Source organism: Pelodiscus sinensis, chromosome 13, assembly GCF_052426305.1.
Source record: "Pelodiscus sinensis isolate ZL-2025 chromosome 13, ASM5242630v1, whole genome shotgun sequence".
Classification (NCBI taxonomy): Eukaryota; Metazoa; Chordata; order Testudines; family Trionychidae; genus Pelodiscus; species Pelodiscus sinensis.
The window spans coordinates 25,505,599-25,527,629 of NC_143064.1; the positions used below are offsets into that span (position 1 = coordinate 25,505,599).

General features: G+C 43.5%; 1 protein-coding gene across 8 annotated transcripts in view; it reads right to left on the reverse strand.

Moving 5' to 3' along the window:
- ARHGEF9 (Cdc42 guanine nucleotide exchange factor 9) overlaps positions 1 to 22,031 on the reverse strand; it is a 399,027-nt gene that overhangs the window by 83,262 nt on the left and 293,734 nt on the right. For all 8 annotated transcript variants that reach the window (XM_075940846.2, XM_075940845.2, XM_075940847.2 and 5 more), the window contains one exon: positions 14,949 to 15,128. In XM_075940846.2, coding sequence (XP_075796961.2) covers positions 14,949 to 15,128 — 180 coding nt within the window. The remainder of the gene's footprint in view (positions 1 to 14,948; positions 15,129 to 22,031) is intronic.

A 22,031-nucleotide genomic window follows, 5' to 3' on the forward strand; every position in this document is an offset into this window, starting at 1 on the left:
CCTGTTATATTGTCTGCACCTGCCTGCACAGAAAAATCCTGAAGAGTAAGAACACCTCTTTTACCCTGTGTGGGCTACCCAGACATTGAGTAAATTACAATGTACCCCTCTTGTTCCTGACAGCCCTGGGACGGGGCTCCGTTCCTTGGCACACCTCTCAGGGCTATATCTAAGTCAGAGGATATACCTTGCATACTGCCTCTTGCTCAGACCTGTGCCTAAAGACACTTTACATATGAGGGAAGCCCAAGCAAAGACCTCATGCCTAGTGATCACGGCCAGTCCAGGAACAGAATAGAATAGAATAGGTGTCTTGACTGTTCTAATCATCCTACCAACCAAACCTCTCATCGATGTCCCTGCCCCAGTACTGCAGATTTCCCTAGCTTTGCCTCATGACACCATAGTTATTACTGCAGTTTGGGATGACTGAAGCATCTGGGGAACTTGGCATCCTAGAAAGTGAAGTGAAAACAAAAGCACCCCCTCAAAACAACACCTTTGTTCCTTCGTTATATAAGGAAACCATCTACTGACAACTAATGCTTTGTACCTTTCCCCATGACAATAGAACTGGGAGTCAGTTTAATGTCTGGTGTGATGGAGCAGAAATGAAGCACAGTGAATACGGCTGTCAGTTCCTGTTTTTTATGTTCTAGTGCATCCAAGGTGGACCAGGGGAGTATGGACACGGAACCATTGCACACTTCCATTGCAGTAATGAATCCAGCAACTGCAATGCCTGGGTCAAATGGTTATTGTGAAGGGCAAATGTGGTATTTACCTGGCAAAATCCATCAGCAAGCTACGTGTTAGGAAGTGGTGTAAGTCCAAGACATAACTGGGCAGTAATTAGCAAAAAGCAGCCAAACTAACCCATGATAGGTAGAAAGGTGCCAGATAATCCCAGCTCAATGTTCCCTGAAAGCTGAGCACTTGGGAGGCTGCCCAGAAGAGATTCAGGTGCTGCCCAGCTGCTGACAGAGAGCCCATATCTGCCTGCAGCTGGCAGCATGTGTTTTTATTGGCAGTTCACATCTGCACATGCCTGTGCACATCTGCACATGCCCCTCAGTGCACACAACAAAATTTATTCCACACATGGGTGGAAAAAATTAGAGGGACTATTGCCCTGGCCCCCTATTATTACCTTCCACTTCCTCCCCATAGCCTTGTGGGGGATTCACTCTGAGGTAGGGCAAGCAGTAGTAGCTCTGCCTGCCCTTCCTCTGGGCTTTCTACTGGGTGGGACTGTTTTCATTTCCATCAGAGGACTGTGCCACAATGGAGGCTGCTGAAAAGATGGATGTGAATCATTCCATGTCCTGGTAAACTCTGCCATCCTCTGGTTCCCACCCAGCACCACCCACTTTTAGGGTTGGGTAGGATTCGTGACAGAGAGAAATTTTCCTGGCCAGGGTATTTTGCAAGATTTCCGCCAATGGACAGAACGAACATTGGGTTGATGACCTTTGTTCCCTCTGCTTCAGTGCATGATATACTGGATTGCAACTATAGAGGGACAATTGATGGCCAGTCACATAGCAAGGTTCCTCCCAGTGGGGCTACTCCTCCAACAATCTAAGCAGCTCATTCCCCTGTGCAAGAGTTCTTTATAGAGACTGGATGGAGCAATGCTGCACACACACACAAGCAGAGCACTGTATTATGCTGAAAACCCCCACCCTGTGCAGCTTCTGAGTAACTGGCATGATGGGTAGGCTTTCAAAGTGTTCTCTGGGAGCTGTTTTAGCTACACTGAGCACACTGATTCCCTGGGATGGGGGAGTGAGCTGTAAAGACTCTTCGGTCATGATTAAAGGGGTCATGCTTGGAATAGAAACAGAGCTAAAATTCTAGAACAAAGAATTGCACTGGGCCTCTGCTGGGAGAGAAATCCTACAGAGAGGTCATCACTATTCAAACCCAAAAGCACCTTCAAACATCAAGCAGAGCAAATTTTCATATTCAACCCTCCACTCACACCAGCTGAAGTTCTAATTCACTCCTCATCCTACCCTCTTCCCAACATTAACGTTTTTCTTGCAGGTCAACAAACCCAGACTGGCATATAAAATTGGGACCCGTCTGTTGTCAATCTTATGGTATTATTGCAAATCTTGCAATATTAGATGTTTTTCTTAAAGCACCAGCTCCTCGAGTCAGGTGATCATGTGAGAATCTGAGCTGTCATTAACCCCCCCCCCCCCCCCCCAAAGTAACTTTTTGGTTCTTACAATGGTAGAGAAAAGTGTGAAACTGTGAAACCCTAAATACTCAGAATCCAGAAGGCAAATAAAACCCCAACATTTACTATTTCAAAAACTGTCATGATGTTTAAACCAATCTTGTAATTTTGGAGGCCTGAGTCATGGTGTTTGAACGCTTGGAGCTTACAATATGGGAACCCTAATGAGGACAGGCTTTTGCATCAGCTGTCTGTTAGTTTCCATTGGGTTTCTCATATAAAAAGAAGCCAATCTTTAGTGTTTTTAGTCTAGCTGAATTCTATTTTGGACTGGGGAAAACAATAAAGAAAGAAAGAATGAAGGTAATGTCTCCAGAACAGAGAAAACAGAATGTGTCCTTCACATTAGTCTGAACGCATGTGTAAGAACACAGCAGGCAGTGCATTTCCTTCCATTTAAAGGAGGAGAAAACAGAAAATAAACATAACTCACAGTTACCAGTATAGCCTATAGCACTTTACATTTTGTGTCTCTGCTTCAAAAAGAGAGGCCATCTTTCGTGACATTTAGACACTTCTATTTGGAGCTTAATCTCGAAAGCTTTTTGCTCATGAGACCATTTGATTAATATTCCACTGGATTTTGTTTTGTTTTGTTCTAGATTTCCAGTGGAACTACAATTCAGAAGTATCCGGTAACCCTGACTGTCTTTACTCACAAGAACTTCAGCATAGTTTTGCTACGCCAAAAGGGTTAGATCTTTTGGGGAAGCATTTTACTTTTTGCGTGTTTATCTGTATTGATCCAAACTTTCCAGGCCTCTTATGTCCACTCAACACTGCCAAAAACCAGCTGCCCCTTGCTGTCTAACCTTGATTCCTCTACACAGTGTTTGTGTTTAGCAATTCTGATAAGAATCACTCTTTAAGAGACAAAGGATCATTCTGTGGTTAGGCCTGGGACTCAGGAGGTCTGAGTTGGATTCACAGCTATGACACATACTTCCCATGTGTCCTGGGGTTAATCACAGTCTCTCTAAACTTCTGGATCCCCAGCTGTAAAATGATCCTTCCTCTCAGAGGGGCAGCTTACAAACATTTTTGAGGCATGGTGCTATGGTGAAGGGAGTCATGGAGAAGCTTATACATAAACTAAATATAGACTATAGCTTTGGGAATTCAACTGCCTTTTTATGAACCCTCATTTCCTTTTGTACCTTCTCACCTGGAGGTTATTGCTGAGAAGTAGTTGTGCTGCATTTGAGCTGGAGAGGGATTACACATAGCTGCTTTGCCAACATGAACCACTTTGGCTGTTTTGGATTAAAATTCACTTTATTACTGAATGCATAGGGTCAGGAAATGTTGCCCTCTGGGTCTGAGTAAAGGGCAGCAGAAATGTATATAGCATGCCCTGATTAAAACTGTCACCCTAAAAGGAACCTCACTTATTAAGTATCGTATATGGATGCCAAATGCCAGTAAAAAACAGAGTGGGTGGGGACAGATGTTCCTAGCTAGCACGGTTTAAAGAGACCTAGACACCATTTGACACCCTCCTCCAGTATTTAAAGACACCTGCTTAAACTCAGCTGAGAACCCTTGTTTCCCTTCAGTGAATACTAGAGCTGAAATCACAGGGGAGCAGGTCAAGGAGCTAAGCCTTGGTTCTGGTGTGCAGACAGTTTTGCTGCAAGATGACTCAGAGGCTTCCCTAGCAGAGAGATTCCCCATTGCCCAGTGAAATCATTAAGAACCCGGCTAAGTGGTGGAACCTCAGTAGGGAACAATTCAGAGGTGGCAGTGAATGGTGAGGAGCAGCAGTGAAAACAGTGGCAGATCCCAGCAGCAGCAAAGATACCAGCGGCAGAAGGCAGCCAGCAGCAGCAGAGTACAGCAGCTGTGGGGTAGGTGACCGCAGAGATAGGTGCAGCAGTGAACCAGCTGCGGAGGTGATGACAAGTTAGGAGCAGCAGCAGCACTGGAGGGATTGAAGCCCCCCCCCCCTCCCTTTCCGTGGTGGGAGGTGAACCCACATGAATGCACCTCTGAACTCTGGGTCTTTACTGACCATGAACATCCAACTGTGAGCGAGATCCAGCTGTGGGAAAATGCCATATTAAAGGGAAAATGCCATATTCACATCACAAGATGGGAAACTGAGGCAAAGGGTACTGTCCAACATACGGGTGAGTTACTTATGGTTTACATGCTTTTGCATCATTGTTGTAGTGTTTTCTCAAACTAATGCTGAGTTCCTGTTCCCTATTCATATATATTTTCTTTTATTATACACAGACTCAGTGCTTGCAAGTGGATGAGGGAGCGACTTGTTTCTGGTTTTGTATTATTAAGAGGAACCCCTAAATATGGAACCTGGCCTTGTGGCTGCAGGGTTACATCTCCTTGATTCCAGCCACAGCAGCACTTGACTCAACTCATTTGCATTACAAAGATTGGGGAAGTTTATAAGGAGGATTTCAAAAGTAACTGCAAACACTTTACTGCTCGCCTTTTTTCCAGCTTCATCTGAGATCTCCATTTTCCCCTGGCCTCACTCCACTGAAGTCACAAGGCCATTGGCTTGGGTGCCTTTCACTCAGACAAGAAGAACTGGATACACCTCTCTGGACCACCTGCCATCACTCCTACTCAAGGTATGTCTACACTGCAGAGTTTTTTCGGAAAAACAGCAGTTTTTGAAAAAACTTCACTTGTCCACACTGCAATCACGTTCTTTTGAAAAAAAAAATCAAAAGAACAGAGGAGTTTTTCCAAAGTTGATAAACCTCTTTCTATGAGGAAGAAGCCTTTTTCCGAAAGAGCTCTTTTGGAAAAAGGCGTGTGTGGACGGGGAAGAGGGAGTTCTTTTGGAAGAAAGGGGAAGAGGAAAAAGCACAGGTGCCCTGGTGGCCACTCCATCCATAGTAATCACAGTATAAATGTGAGATAGTGTCTATTCAGTATGGACGCTGTCTTTCGAAAAAGCAGATCGCTTTTTCGATGCACTTTGGAAGTGTGGACGCTCTCTTTTGGAAGACGTTTTTTTGGAAGATCTCTTCCAGAAAAGCTTCTTCTGAAAGAAGCCTGCAGTCTAGACATAGCCTCAGTCTGATCTTAGGAGGTTTCTTCAGGCTCCCATCCCCTGTCATATGGAACTTGAGTCAATGGCCAGGCACAGAATCTAAGCCTGGATCACCTGGAATGCTGTACCCAGCACTATTTTGTCCTAGGAAAAATAGCAGCAGCAACCTGATAATAATAAACCAGCATGCAGTACTTTCATCATTCCTTCCCTACCCCCGGAAAACATTGAGCACAGCACTTGCTCTAACGTAGTAAGCCAGGGTATGTCTACACTACCCCGCTAGTTCGAACTAGCGGGGTAATGTATGCATACCGAACTTGCTAATGAAGCCCGGGATTTGAATTTCCCGGGCTTCATTAGCATAAAGCCGTGCGGCACGGGGTTCGCACTAGCCGGCTTTTAAAAATGGCGGAGCCGGCTTTATGCTAATGAAGCCTGGGAAATTCCCGGGCTTCATTAGCAAGTTCGGTATGCATACATTACCCCGCTAGTTCGAACTAGCGGGGTAGTGTAGACATACCCCCAGTGAGCACCATGCCATTTATAAAGATACACATTGCCTCGGTAAACTTCAGCTACAGACCAATTTCAAACACTTCCTATTAAAAGTTTATGAAAACAATTCAAAGAAAAACTACAGAGAAAATTCAAGATGCATAAAATCTAACATTATGGGAAATTTCACACTGACAGGCTGCCTACACATACAGAGATATAGCTATGCACGCCCCATGTTGCATGTAGTTCAAAACGCAACCCTTGACCAGTACTTGCATAATCATATAACTTGCAGAGACTCAGTCCTTCCCAAATTCAAAACAGCTAGAAATTCACAAAAGCTGATGCTAAATACAAATTTCAGTTTGAGTGAAGGAAATCTGATTGTTTAAATATGCTGGTTAATATTACATGCGAGTCATATAAAACCTATTTAAATGTGACTTATTAATTTGAAGCTACTCCCAAATTACACATAAAATAACCACATGGCATAGTTTCAACATTTGCTGACCTGTAATAATTACACATTTCACCAAAAGCATATGCTCTATAGAAAAGGGCATTTTACCTGAATGCACACAAAGGGCTGATCATCTCAGAGCAGTAAGATTGCATGATAAAACAAATGTGCGATTAGCCCTCTGGATTATTAATCACCTTCTGTTAGAGATTTCCAATGGCAGAAATAACAGATAATATGTCATCTTGGATTCTAATTCACAATTAAGTACAATGTGATGGATTAATGATGCAAGCAGGCCCTTTCAAAGAGTTTTTGCCACGTCACTGAAGCATCTCTCACCAGTGACTCTACAATAACTATCCATGTGAGTGGTCCAGCATTCACTAAAGACTGTGTTTAACAAACTGGTGTCTCAGATCATTGGCAATCACAAGCTGCTGTTTGATACTCCAGGGATCCTGCATGTATAAACTGCTGTATGCAGCCCCAAGACTAATACAATCCTCTAACTACTCACCAAGCTATGCCAGTGCATATTGAGCTCCAGGTATGGACTCTCTTCCTCATGCTAAAAGCTCCTGTTTAGCCAATGTCATGACCATACTGTCTCCATGTCTGCAGCCTCACATGATATAATGTTGTACGTACACTGTTTGGGATTCTTCTGTACTAAGTAATAGAGATGTAGCCGTGTTAGTCTTGTCTTGCTGAAACAAAACACAGGACTATGCAGCACTTTAAAGACTAACAAGATGGTTTATTAGGTGATGAGCTTTCGTGGGCCAGACCCACTTCCTCAAATCAAATTGTGGAAAAAATGTGGCCAATTTTCTTCCACAGTTTGATCTAAGGAAGTGGGTCTGGCCCATGAAAGCTCATCACCTAATAAACCATCTTGTTAGTCTTTAAAGTCTTGCATAGTCCTGTCTTTTGTTTCTGTACTAAGGTTATTGTTATTTTTATTACTTATTTGTATTCCAGTAATACCAAGATCCCCCAGTCAACGGGCTCCATTGGCAAGGTGTTGGTGAGACAAATAACAAAAACTCTCTCTCCACAGGCTCCAGTCTATATAAGAGGGCCCCTATGCACCCTATTCAGGGTAGAGGACTCCCTACAGAAGCAATGTTCTCTCATCGGCCTGTCCATACTAATCACTGGGACAGGAAGATGCTGTTTGGGAAGAAACTATCCATGGTAGGGGCAGAGTAGAAATAAAAGTCCTTTTGTGACTGTTGTTTCCCCTAGCCATGAGATGAGAACACGGTGCGGCAGGGCAGCTGGTGGGATGCAGGTAGGTCTTCACCTCCTCGCTCTTCTCCCAGCAGGAGCATCATATTTCCAAAATGGGAGCAGGGGACACTGAACGAGATGGGGGGGAAGGAAGATGGAGAAACACATTTTTACATTTTTCTCACTTCCTCTATCAGGAGGAAAAACTGGCACACTTGATAGTAAAGGGCAGGGTGCAAGAAAGCAGCATTTATCCCTCCGGCACCCTCACACTTCCTCTCCTAGTCCTCACTCTCCTCCTACCTCCAATGTAGCTCACACTTTGCTGTCTGCCTCAGTCTCACCCCCAAGAGATTCCACACACACCCCCTTGCTCCAACACTTCAGTCTCACTGCCAACTCACCTTGCTCCAACCCCCTTCAGCTCTCTTCAACACCCCCACCCCAGACTGGTCCCCCAGCCTGAGAACCCACCCCTTTTCCATGTGACCTTTCTACAGCTCAGAATCGCCTCCTTCCACTCTGAACTTTTAGCCACCCACCCACCCACCCACCCACCCACCCACTAGCTCAGAAACCTCTTTCCTTCCCTCCACAGACCTTCAGCCCCAGAAAACCCATCTCCTGGCTCATTCCTGAGCTCAGAAACGTCCTATTTCTTTCTGGGCCTTGAGAAATGGGAGCAGACAGCATGTGCAGACAACTTTTTACATGACATCTGAGGGGAGAAACGAAAATAGCCCCCAAAGAAGCTTGTATTTCTCTCACTGCTACCTGTAATCCTGAGGCAAATCCCATTGAAATCAATGGAAGGAACTTCTTTGACTTCCGTGGGCTTTGGCTCCGGCCCTGTTTGCAGCAGATCGCGCCCTGGCTGCCTGCGGTATTGCCACTAATGCTCATTTGTGACCTAAGCAAAGCTAAGCCTCTACTACGTTGCACCAGTGCAGCTGTGCCCTGGTAGCACTGCCCATGATGACAAGCCCTCACTTAACTGCATACAGATGGCTATACAAAGCATGGCACTGCAGACATGCAGGAGGAGCCAATGAGACAGGGAAATCAAGTTACCACTTTTTGAAGCAGAAATGGGCTCTCTCCTCTCAGCCAAAATAGGCACAGAGCAGAGGAGATGGGATGGACTGCACTGGCTGGTGCATCTGGGACAGCCTCTATCCAGACTATCTTTCCTGTGTCTTCAAAATTACTAGTGCAAATAAATTACTTTTATGGGAACCTTCAAGTATCCAACTAAGCTCACAACACAGGTATTGAGATGACCAAGTAGCATTACTGGCAGCTGTAATTATTTATATCCTCACTTCGTGGCTGCTGAATGAGACCAATTTTTAAAAGGCCATCATTTCTGTCTGTCCATAATGCGCCCTACCCCATCATACATTGGTGACGTTCATTTGCATATCACTATATCCTGATGGCTACTATTATGCTGGATTTGCCATAGGAGAGAAGACCGAAATGTCCCTTATAATGTACTGGACCAGCAGAGCAGGCCATGTTATTAAAACACGCTTAATGTTACTCTTCCAGAAGGTGAGTACTGCTTCCGTGCCATTTCCCTTCCTTTGCCCTCTGAAACCTCACAGCGGTTGGTGCTAAATTAATGCTAGTTAAATAATAAAAGACTGGAGGTGGGTTGGTTGTCCTGTCAAGATGCCCCCACACAACAGGGCTCAGCCTGAAAAATAACGGAGGATGAGAAAGCCAGCAAGAAGTGGCTCTTGGAATGATGTGTGTGCAATACAGAGGAGACTCACAACCCTCATTAATGAAAGTTAACACCCTACCAAATAGAGCATGTGAGCTGTTAAGTGCTTAGACAAGATACTGGTTTGGTATCTCTTTAACAACAGTACTTTAAAAGCTTGCAAAGCTTTATCTAGCACTTCCTCGCCACCCGAACGGACATAATACGAGTCAAAGGTAGAGTATCTGCAAGAACATCAGCCTAGAACTGCAACAGTCAAAGAAACATTGAGAATGACACGAAGGAACAAAGACTATCAATGTGCCTTCACCAAAAACATAGAGAAATGACCCAAGAGAATCTACACACAACCCTAGTTCAGTGCTTTGGGGGTAGCCCTACCTTCCATCTCCAGGTTCGTAACATGTAGGAAAAGGTAGTAAGTCCTTCTTGACCCTAGATTTGCCAATTAGTTTAACCTCATGAATATGAGCAAGAATCACTGCTGTTCAGGTGCTAGCAAATACATCCCAGTGACTCATCCTGGCAACCCAGAAAATTAAGGCCACGTTTATAAATAAACAAATTCTCCCTCCCCGCGCCACCAAGACAAGTGCATTCAATTGCACGGTGTAGGAGCTGTGTGTCTCTAGACTGCGTGGTAAGCATTCGGGTTTTCTCCTCTTCACAGTTTGCTTCCACAGGAAATGTATAAGCCAAATCCTGCCCATGTTTAGTTCATTTTCTTTTGGGAACACTTGACTCCTGCTTGGGCTTGGTGTGGCATGACACAGAGAACAGATGTGGTATTTGTGAAATTGGAGGAACCCTGCTGTGTGCTGGTCATCTGCTCTGTACTTTCTGGGCCTTTGCAGAGTAGACATTATTCTGTATTAGAAACTGCATCATTTGTGGAGCCATTCACAGAATATCATGTGAATGCAGCAAAAAGCCAAAAAGCACATATCCAATGTCAGCAATGTTATGGCAGGAGCAACACTTCCATCTAAAAGAGTTAAGCTCGCAGCTGTAAACCCAAGGACTCCTTTAGTAAAATTCTAGCCACTTTGCCAAACTTAACTCCCACCCTGTCAGATCCCAGTCAGCTCATGTGATGTTTACTTGACAGGGTGCAGCTAAATACGGCGGTGACATTTGCACCCTGAGAGATCAGTTTTATAATAGTTCCTGCAATGTTCAATTGACAGTAGGCAGTTAACTTCCAGGTAGATATTTCAATCTGACGCAAACCAAGCTCTCTATCCAGTCTTCAATCTGAAGAACAGTGGAACACTTAATTTGCTTCTCTAAAGATTAAAGAGCTTTCAGCAGCCTCATTCTTCCATGAGTGAGTGGCAGAACAGGACAGCTTCCTATAGGAAATCATCCAACATAGTTCACCATGTCACATGCCCGTGAGTCCTCTGCCTCCTCTCCTACCCCAAAAACTCTCTGTTCCCAACATCTAATTTTGTCCCTGCTCACTCAGGGTGTGTCTAGACTACAGGGTTTTTTCAAAAAAAAAGCTTCCCCTGAGTCTAGACTGCTGCCACATTCTTTCGAAAGTAAATCGAAAGAACGCAGCAGTTTTTTCAATCGTGGAAAACCTCGTTTTATGAGGAATAATGACTTTTTTTGAAAGTGCTCTTTTGAAAAAAGGCGCTATGTAATGCAAACTGTGCTTTTTCGAAAAAGAGCATCCAGACTGCCTGGGTACACTCTTTCGAAAAAGCGGCTTGCTTTTTCAAAAGTACTGGTTGTAGTGTAGACACTCTTTTTTGAAAGAGGCTTTTTCGAAAGTATCTTTTGAAAAAGCCTCTTTCGAAAGAGGCTTGCAGTCTAGACGTAGCCTCAGACTTGTATTTATCTCACTGTTTTTGGTCTTTTGTGGGGCTCGATATTGCTTTGTTTCCTCTTATAATTATTTAATAAAAATGTGGACATAAAAGACAGTGAAAATATTTGCAACCAGTCAGCGTATGGAGTTTGGTGCAGTTGTATACAAAGATTAGGGGCCTGTACATACAGCCATCTTATGTTGGTAAAACTTTTTTCACTTGGGTGTGAATCAGTCACCCTCATGAGTGACATAAACCGGACACCAGCGGTGTGGACGGTGCTTTGTTGATGGGAGAGCTTCTCCGGACAACAGAGCTACTGCCCATTGCAGAGGTGGTTTTAGTATGCCTACGGGAGAGCTCTCTTGTCTCAGCATAGAATGTCTTCACCAGATGCTCTAGAGTGGCATTGTAGCAGTGCCACAGTCAGGCTTCTTGTGTAGATTAGCCCTGGGATGCAAACTAAAGAGAGGAACACATTCCTTTTCTTGCAATAAAGTAATTTGTTTAATCAGGCCTGCTGACAGGTGAGAGGCAAAGGGAGTAATTGCCTCAGGGCCCAGTAGTTGAAGCCCTGTCCCTTCTGGAGCCATGGATTGGGGTCCCTCCCATATGTTTACCTGAAGGCCCACAATGGCTGTCGGCCCCACGGTGTTTCATATAAAGAAAGAAAATGGAAGGCAAAGAACAGCTGAAATCTCCCAACTCCTTTCCTGATGAATCCTTGGAGGAGCCAAATCCTCAAGGACTTTTACAGTGCAGTGCTTGGAGTCTCTGGCTTTGAAGACCACCAAAGCCGTCTGGTGAGAATCACACCTGCGATTTTCTTGGTAAGTAAAAGAGGAAAAAGGGAATTTGAAGAACAGAAATGAAGAGGCAAGAAAGGTCGGGACAAGCTCAGACAATGGAGAAGAGGAGAATATGAGAGCTCAGATAGCAGTAGTTCTTGCAGTTGATAAACTTGATTTGTGGTAGCATGGAGCTGGATGTGCTGGGTGGAAGAAGCATCACTGCTTTGTAGATCTAAGTGTCTGAGTTTCCTTTTCAGCTGCCCAGGCAGAATTTGGGGTGCACCACAGCAGGTCTCCATTTCCATTTTTTTTAAATGTCTCCTATCCATTGTAAAGTATTAACTCGCATAGTTGCGGCAGCAGTAATGATTCTGCCTTCTCTTATGGCTTATCAAGAGTCCATCATTCAGTTCCAAGGAATGACTCTGAACAGCTGACTATGTATCTCATGGAGGATTTGATCCTTCTCCCAGTTAAGTTAATGGGCGGACTGATTTTAGTGCAGGCAAAAGCAGGCCAAGAGCCTGTGACATTAAACACCACAAGCAAGGAACTCTCATGTATAGGCCAACCTTTCCCTCAGCACATGAATGCTCCCCGCACTACTGTTAATGCATCTTATGAAGCCCTAGTGTATCAAGGTTTTGGATTCATTTAACTGATCCCCTTGTGTTTATTGTCTTCTAAAATCAACTTCATGCTCTTTGAATAGCTTTTGAGGAGTGGCAATGTTGAGAGTCTACTGACATGAATAATAGGGTACTATAAGCCCTATATTAAGTGGTACTATCTATCTGTCTTTTAAAAAAAATATGGTCATGGGTGGTGAGGCTCACATGATTAATTGCTAACCCAAACACATTAGCATCCATTTAGTGCATGAGAATAGGCACTGTACTTTAGCGAATATAACCCGCGGATTATGCAAAGTTTTACATACTCCACCCCCCCCCCCACACTCTTCCCCACGGGCTATACTCGTCTGCGTGTAATATGGGTTTTTTTACTGAAACAAAGAGAAGACTGACTCTTAATTGAGAAAAGCAGCATATTTTAATTTAATAATAGAGGGAGATATATTAAAATTCATTAAAATACATTAAAATTCATTAGTTTACTGTGCAACTAGTAAAATAATAAAAGTTTAAAATGTTTAAAATACAAGTTAAAAACACTGAAGGAATAAATGAATGGAAAAGCGGTGTGGTTCAAAGGGGTTATATACCAGTGATAAGGGTTGTAGCCTACTTAGTGAGACTTAGCGGCTCATTAACACTTGATTACAGGTGCTTTGCATTAACATTACCCGCGGTCCATCTCCCGCGAGCTATACACATGCGTGGACAAAACTTTTTTTACTCAATCCGGGAAAACTGTGGGTTATACTCAGGTGCAGGTAATACTCGTGCGTGGGTTATATGCGCTAATTTATGGTAAGTGAAATTAACTAGGCTAATTTCACTCTTTGCTGAGTGGAATTATTTTTAAAAAAGAGTTACATTTTACAAATTTGGCTTTTGGCTTAGCTTCTTTCATCAGCACAAACAGATAATATTTTCTACAAATAGGATCATTATCTGACAAGGCTCAATCTTGTTCACATATAAATCAGTTTTCAAAACACCTTTTGAACTCAGTAGGGACAAGATGGAGCCCACAGCATTCCATTAAACAAAATGAGGGCAGAAAGATTAGTTAGCCTGATGGTCTAATCATCATGCTTTGCACTATCACACAGGTGACATGTGCTTGATTTCTTGTTCCTGGTGTCTTAGTCCACATCTTCACTTGCTGTGTCAGAGATGTATCTTCTGGCATTTGATTTACTGGGTCTACTTAAGACCTGCTAAATCAAACACTGATGGCGGCTCTATTTGGCACCGGTACTCCTGGCAGTTGTGAAGACTAAGGGAAACAAACGCTACCATCGGTCTGCCTCTGTGAAGATGGCGCCAAGCTCAGCTTAAGGTAAGATGACTCCAGCTACATATTTTATGTAACTAGAGTTGCATACCCTAACCAAACCTTCCAGATATAGTGGAATCCTGTCCTTAGTTTCAGATCTGGCCAGAGCTAAAAGAGGATCAAGAGCAGCATGCTGAAGTCCCATAGTGGAAAGGGTTTATGTGGGAGATAAGCAGAGTGCTGGTTTCCTATATACCATTAAGGAGCACTGGTTCACAGTTTGTATCTAGTCTTCCTTGGTTAGAACGGTAATTGCCAAATAATAGCACCACAAAGGCTAAAGAAAGTTGTAAACAGGGGGAGGAAATGTGAGGAGTAGTCTCGATAAAGCAGGAATCAACAGAAAAGCAGCCGGGAGTGGGGGGACCGGGAAGATGGTTAATGGTGACTTAAGCAGAGCAATAAAACAAAACAACACCGCTGCAGGATACTGCATGGACTTCATCTTATATTAAATATAAAGCAGCCTTCCCTCCCACCAACACTGAGCTTGTCGAATTGACTGAAATGTTAAAAGGAAAGCATCATCTTTAGATGATTTTACAAGGGAAAAGAAATCTTCATTTTTGCACCTCATCCTGTCAGCTTCAAAGGAATAAAATCTGTGTTCCTGCCTATCCCTCCACCAGAAGAGTAAAGAAAGGAAGCACGCGAAGAAGAAAAAGGGATAAGGTTAACATCTGGCTCTTGGCTCCCTGATGAAGAACTGAGCGATCCCTATTAAAATGGCAAAAGCTGACAATAGCTAGGAAGGTGTTCTATTGTGCCTGTGTTCTTTGAAGACAAAAATAACAATAACGCTCTGATGTCGTTCCTTCAGAGGAAAGGCCTGGTTTTGTTAGGGTGGGTGCTGGTGTGGCACCACTAGAGCTGGGTGAACACAAAAATCTGCTTCAGTATAAAATCAGAGATTATGGGAAATGGTCCAGGTCCTTTACAAAGATGAGTGCTTGTGTCTGCTATGCAGAGGTTATAGAGAAGGGCTGCACTGTTGGGATAAACACATGGAACACCAGTGATACAAACATTGATCCCACATTCCCTACACAACCAAATCTCCCGCTGAAGTCAGAGGGAGTTTTAAATGGGCACAGAATGCAAAACTGGCCCCATATTTCACATGTGTTAGCTACAGTCTAATACAGTGAGATAAAGAAGGGAGGAGGCACTCACCCTTACAAAGCTGGCAGGAAACCATCCTTCTTCATCATCAATCTGACCCCACCACCAGTCCTTGTTGGAAGCATCCAGGACCTTGATAACGTCTCCTGCTTTAAACGCCAACTCCCGGTTGGCCATGGTGACGTGATCCCATACTGCCTCAGCACTTACAATAGAACCACCACTGATCAGCTTTAAAAACAAAACAAGAGACAGTCAGCAAACGTTCTGTCCAGGGACTCAAATACATTCACATACACAATGCATAAAACAAAACACTCAGCTAGAATAAACAATTCCCCCCATTTATTATCACTGTAATTGCCATCCCCGTTTACACTAATAATATGTTATTTAAACCCTGCTATCACTTAACTAGATGGAATATTCTATTTTGTAGTTGCTAAAAGCCTGATTCTGAGAGGTGCTGAAGTGAACAATGTTTGCCAGGGCTCAGAATCCCTCAGGATCAAGACCTACGTAATTAACAAATAAAAACCCTGCCCTATCTTTAAGCCACACAGATGCTTTTTCAAGAAACCAGGATGTGTATTGTAGTTATGGCATCTTGGCAAGGGATTTTAGCAACAGGGCAATCTTTTATATTTTCCTTGGCAAAGCAGTGAATTCCTATCTTGACGTGGGTGAGATTTTGCAGACAATTCCAATTAATGGATGATCATTTTTGTCAAATTTCCACATGAATTTTGTTCCAGTATTATGTTGGCCATCCTGGAGGCTAGAATCCTCTATCTACAAAGTACGTGCAACATGGGCATTTGGCAGAACAAACTTTAGCTGTACCACCCTACTGCTTGGTCTCAAGCCAGCTGCAGGGAAGATCAGACTTAAGAGTCCATAGGATTCCACACTTGTTCTGTTTGCTGAGAACAGCCCATTTAGTGTTGATTGTGTGATAGGTTTCATGATGCAAACACTTTTCCACTGGAAACTAGATGGAGACCCCAAATTCATCTCCCACAGGCTACAATGAACATGGAGCACTCAGGTTAGGCTAGTTTCATAGCAGTGGCCTAGAGGCTAAAGATACTGTTTTCTATTAGCAGTTTTCTGAGCCATCTAATCTTCCACAACCCCCACATTAACATTTGCAGAAATGAATCATGTCAACCCTACTCCTTGTTATGTCTAGTTGAGGACAATCCAATTGTAACTGAGATTACCCGTTGCTTCACAATGATGCTCACTGTTTTAAACAGGATAATAAATTGTGCTTATGCTTTATTCAGTGAACGAATTCTGCACTGAGCAATAAGACTGGATGGGTATACATAGCCTGGTGACCATGCTAGAAAGGGACAGCTTTACATGTGCTAGTTACACAGCTCCTTCTCGGATCACGTCCTCCAATCCTGCTCTTTAACTCTGTAGCCTGAGCTGTATTAGATGCGGCTGATATGAGCTCCGTTCCTAATAAGTATTTCATTTCAGAAAGCGAGAGAACCAACTCTTCAGCCATTAGGGACTTTCCACATGGCCAGAACTTAACAGCCACAGACATCCACTCAATTTAGGTTAACAATGCAAGACACACAAAAGAAAACAACCCATCATGCAGGCTATATAAAAACACAGGTGCTGCGAATTGTTAAAGGATTCTAACTCCACTTCTCGAAGTTCAGCCAGTAAAGAAATGTCTGATCACAAATTTGCCTGCATGGAAAGAATTTGCTGTAAATCTTTCAATGCTGTTGCACAGGTTCTGAGTGTATAAGAACATCTAGCATCCCCACGAGTAGATTTGCAGGATTTGTTTTCCCCTATTCCTTGAGCTGACAATCCTCTAAGTCAGGGGTGAGGAACCTTAGGATTGGGGGCTGGATACAACTCCCAACTTGCCAGATCTGGCCTCCGATGTTCAGGGCTCCCCCCAAGAACAGGGGGGCCGGTTCTGGTACTTCAGCCCCCCTACCTCTGTGGGACTGGAGCACACAGAATCTACTAACCTGGTCCCCTCAAGGCTGTGGTGTACAAGGGGAATGTCTCTCACTTGTGTGCAGTCCCTGAATAATTTTTTTGTGGGTCAGCAGCCCGACCCAAAAAAGGTTTCCCACCCCTGTTCTAAGAAGTCAAGTTTCATATGTTGTGAAAAATATCCGTGGGCATCCAACTCTTCAGTTATCAGACTTAGTTGTGCACAGAAACAAAATCTAGATCAAGCTTGATACTTAATGCTTTTATCTTCAAAGCATACTATAAGCACTGACTGTTCTCCCCATCAGCATGAGGTATGGTATGATTAGTTACACCCCGTTTTACAAATGAGTAAATTGAGGCAGCGAGGTTACATGACATTCCCCAGGCCACAAAAGGAGTGAGTTTCAGAGAACAGCTCTGAACTCAGGAGTCACTCATTCCATGTCCTGTGCCCAAAACCCGTTGGACTACACCTCTGCCTTTTCCATCAAACCAGTAGATTGCTTATAATTTGCAATTTCTCCCAGCGATTTTGTCAGGTTCCAGCATTTTCCAAGTGACACCCAGCTTTGGGGGACTAGTAGCAGAAAACACATTAAGTACTTGCTACTAAAAGTGACAATTTACTTGTCCTCTAGTCCAGAGACAAGTGAAGAAAAATATTCTGTCTACAAATTTCTATTTTACAGCTCTTTCTGGAACGCTCAGTAAATGAATCAAAAACAGTCTCCTTATACTCTTACTACAGAGACAGCTTGATAAGGGGACCTATTTATCCAGATGCCTTAATGGACTAGCACGGAATGTAATCTACCCACTGTTATGTATTTAGCTTCCACCCAGATGTCATAGCCTAGGCATTGGTGCAGAGCTCATTGTGCAAGGTGCAGGTCCAGTGGAACTTAATGGGCATTGATAACACTTCACAGGAGGTGCTCAGCATGTCAGAACACTGGGCTCTATACAAGTATTATGGTAGTTTGGCAAGAATTAGTCTGGAAAAACAATGCAGGTTATGATGACCAACTCCTGAATGTAGACTCTCTACAACACCCTTATCACGGGACATGCTTGTGTGAAGTTTTTGAGATGGTCAAATCATTTTATTTGATGAATTTCTTGATATTTTCCCTAACTACTCAGTGAATGTTTTTAAACATTATTTGCACAGCTGGAACTCTAGGCTGATAATTCAACCAACCTATTTGCAAATGTGATAAATTTTGCAGTTTATTTCAAATAAACCATTTGTCCAGCTCTGGAGAGGAGACAGGTACTACAGGACTTCTTTATCACAATACACAGCATTTTTCTAACACAACTGGCCCTCACAAACACAAATCAGTTAACTCTCCAATAAGCCGCTATCATAAATCAAGGTGGGAATTAGCTTCTTTGTAGATGTGGAAACCCAGGCACAGAGTTTAAGTGACATGATCCATGTCACACAAGCCAATGCTAGAGTACGAAAATGGAATCTAGGTCTCCTAACTACCAAGTTCCGTGTTTTACACACAGCCAATCTTTATGTATGTCTGTTGTTTCCACTAAAGTTTTTCATGTCAAATTAATTGTGGATAGTCTCTCTCCAGGACACATTACATGGTCCGTGTAGTGTATTTTAATTCATAATTATATTAATCATTTTTCTAGTTTAGGCCCCTCAGAAAAGTAAAATCTACCAGTTACTAATATGGCTAATACTCATGCTCAAGATATCCTAGGAATAGGACTATTGCACAAAAGGGTTTAATCTCTATCCCACCATCCATACCTTCCACTATCCCTCTGCACATGATTTTTCCTGGGCATTGGATCCAAACACACAAATATTTATTAGACTGAATTTCAGAGTGATTTGATTTTAGATTTCTCACTATGCTGCAGGGTGGAGTAACCTGAGCCTGATGTACACAGTTCTAATCTTAAGAAGCGTGCCAGCGTCAGCAGTAAATTTGCTCTTGGCCCAATGAGGGCTGCTTGCTGGACATTGCTCTTCCTTTAGCACTGAGAGCATGTGAAAGGCTCTTTCACTAGACCTCAGAGGTGAAAGAAGGTGTTTGTTGATACTCAAGGTGTAAAGAAGGTCCAAATACTTTCACTTTTTACTCTTCAGTGCCACAGGACAGAACAAAGATCCCAGGTTATTTTACTGCAACTTCCTTCCTGTCCTCATTCTGAGACTCGAGCTAAGGAATGGGAATCCCATTGGACAGAATCCAGGGAGGGTGGCTGTACCTTCTAGAACCCAAATAAGGCACAATCTAAAACAAAAGGGACTGAGTTTGGATGGCAGGATTCAGGCTCCAGCCAACACATACGTTGCACTCACTGAAAAAATGTCATGACCAAAAAAAGAAAAGTCCAATTCCCTTCTCTGGTTCATGTTGCGAGAAATCAGGCTACATCTGTAAGGCCACCTGACTAACACAAGGCAGGGTTAGAGAAATGGAGTTTGACATCTGCAGCAGAAACCACAGATGATGAATTAGAGACCAGTCAGAATCAAATTATATTAAATCTTTGGAACTTCAGATCTAGAGTCAAACACGCCAGATTCATCTTATATTTCCAGTTCACTTTTGTTCAGTCTCTTTCAACATTTGTGATGACCATACTTGCTTTGATGATTCTGTCTACTTTCAGTTTGTTTTTATGGGAAGCAATCCCATTCCAGGCACATCCCATTTTCCTGGCACAACTAAACCCTTATGTTGCTTTAAGTTATGATCAGAGGAAGCTAAATACCAAATTTGGTGGGCTTAGCTCTTCCTGTTTAGGAGGTATTCTTGATCAACCAGACAGGCAAACACACAAACTCCTTAAAATATATAGTAGGCAATATGAGCAAGGCTGTTCTCGTGGCAAATCAAACCAGGACAATGGCAGTAAGTACCAGAAGTCTCATGAGAAATCCTGATCTGACCAGATTTTCAGCCCAACAAGGGTTGGATGAGTTTGCAATGGCAGCTGAACTTTGAGATCCCTTTTGAAATCAATTTTTCCAAATGGAGTGGAGCCTGAATAAAACCTCGGACTTGAATGGGTGCTGGGAAAGTAGAATCTGGATTCATGTGTTATGGCATGAGCCCAAAGCTGCTTCTAGTTTCTTAAAGTTCACTCATCACGTACATAACCAATAACAGTGTGCAACAGAGACAAACTATGGGAGCAAGTACTTTTCCAGCCATGGAAACACAGATGATGATCATTTGCTTTTGTTTCTGACGCATAATGAATTCAGCAACCACTGTAGACCAAAGTCTTGGGTCCTATTAAAATCAATTCTACCTGTCAGTTCCTTGTTTTGAACTGAAGAGCCCCAAAGCACAGAAACTACTTGGTGTAAATGACTTCTTCCCCTGAGTGATCTCTCTGTGCAATGACAGCAGAAGGCAAAGGGCTTAGAGCAGAATTCATTTCTTACTAGTATTCATTTCTTATTAGAAGCTTCAAGTTTAATTTTTACTGTTTCATTTTCACCATGCTTCAGGGCTTAAACCAACCACTAGCTGCCTGTGATTAGGCAACAACTTCCCTTGTGAACAGGTTATAAGTGCTCATATACAACAGAGGGATTCAGACACTGTGGTAATGACCATGGTATAAGAATCTGGTGAGAACAGAAGAACTGTCTATTTCAGGGCTCATTCTATCTTCCTATCAAGCAACTGGTACTGACTACTTCCAGAAATGGGATTCTGAATTAGATAAACCATTGATCTGATCCAGCCTGACTGTTCCTTAGTTACATTTCATCCAACAAAGAATCCAGTGAAAAGAAAAAGAGCATCACTCTAAAATCCACAACTGACGTGCTTCTGGAAAATATACCAACAACACTTGGTATCTCAAGTAAAAACTTGATAACTTACTTCAGCTACCCCAGACTAACACGGCTACATTTCTATCACTTGGTATCTCCACATTATTATAATATTATTAGTCTGTAGCTTGTATAGCACCTTTCATGGCAGGATCCCAAAGCACTATTTAAATATCCAGTAATTTAGATTGACAATATCCCATATGATATAAGTGAGACCTAATATACCCATTTCACTGGTGGGGAACTAACTCAGCATAAGGAAGTTAATAATTTCCCCAAGGAGTCAGTGGTGGAACTCCAAAGGGAAGACAAGAACCCCAACTCCCCACTGCAGAGGAATATACCTTGTCTTATGGGTCAGCACTGGGGCTTTAGGATTTGCTGTCACCCTAGGCAGTGCTTTACTTTTCCATAGACTAAAAGACATCCCATCTGGACCATCCCTCGGTGATCAGTTCAGAGCTATTCCTATGGGATATTTTCTAGTATTGTCTCCAATCTGTCCTAAGCAAGTCATGAGGCTTTGCTCCCTTCTTTGGGAACGCTTATGCTGAACGCTTATGATTGGTCCCATCATGAGGCTGCTTTTTCTGATATTCAGCCTATTTATGTAGCATTAATTTTATCCCGTTACACGAACCTGAGAGAATTTGTTAGTAAATCTGCAGACTAGCAACCAGATTGGTTGGTGAATGGGAGAACAGCGAGTGACCTAGAGAGTGAATAAACAGATGAGAACGTGTAAGTGCTAAGAGCCACCTGTAGGGTTGCCAGGTGTCTGGTATTGTACGCTCTGTCTGGTATTTGTGCGCTCTGTCCGGTAAAAAAAAAAACAGACAATACCGAACATGTGCAATGTCCGGTATTTTCTGATTTTTCCAGCTGCATACCAGCCGGAAGCCTGCCGTGGGCGGGGGAGCGGCTGGGAGTCCCAGCTGGGAGGCGGGGCCGCAATTGCTGCTGGGAGCCCTCAGTCGGTTGAGAGGAGGAGGGGAAGCCTCCTCATCGCTTGTGTATTGCCGGGAGCCTGCACGGGACAGGCAGCAAGTGCCCAGGTCAGTCCCACTCCCCGCCGACAAATATGCTCCCCCCACCCCTCCCGGTCGGCCGGTTCTCCTCCACTTCTCCTCCTGATCTTCCCCGGCCAGGCACCCTGCACCTCTCCCCTGCTCTGCTTCCCACTGGCCCGTTCCTCTTTCTGATCTCCCCTAGCCAGCGCCGCTGCACCCTCCACCCACCAACTGTGCTTCCTGCTCCCCCTTCCTCCCGGCCACACTCCCGGCCCCCGATCCCCCCAGCTGTGCTTCCCACCCCCCCTTACTCCCAGC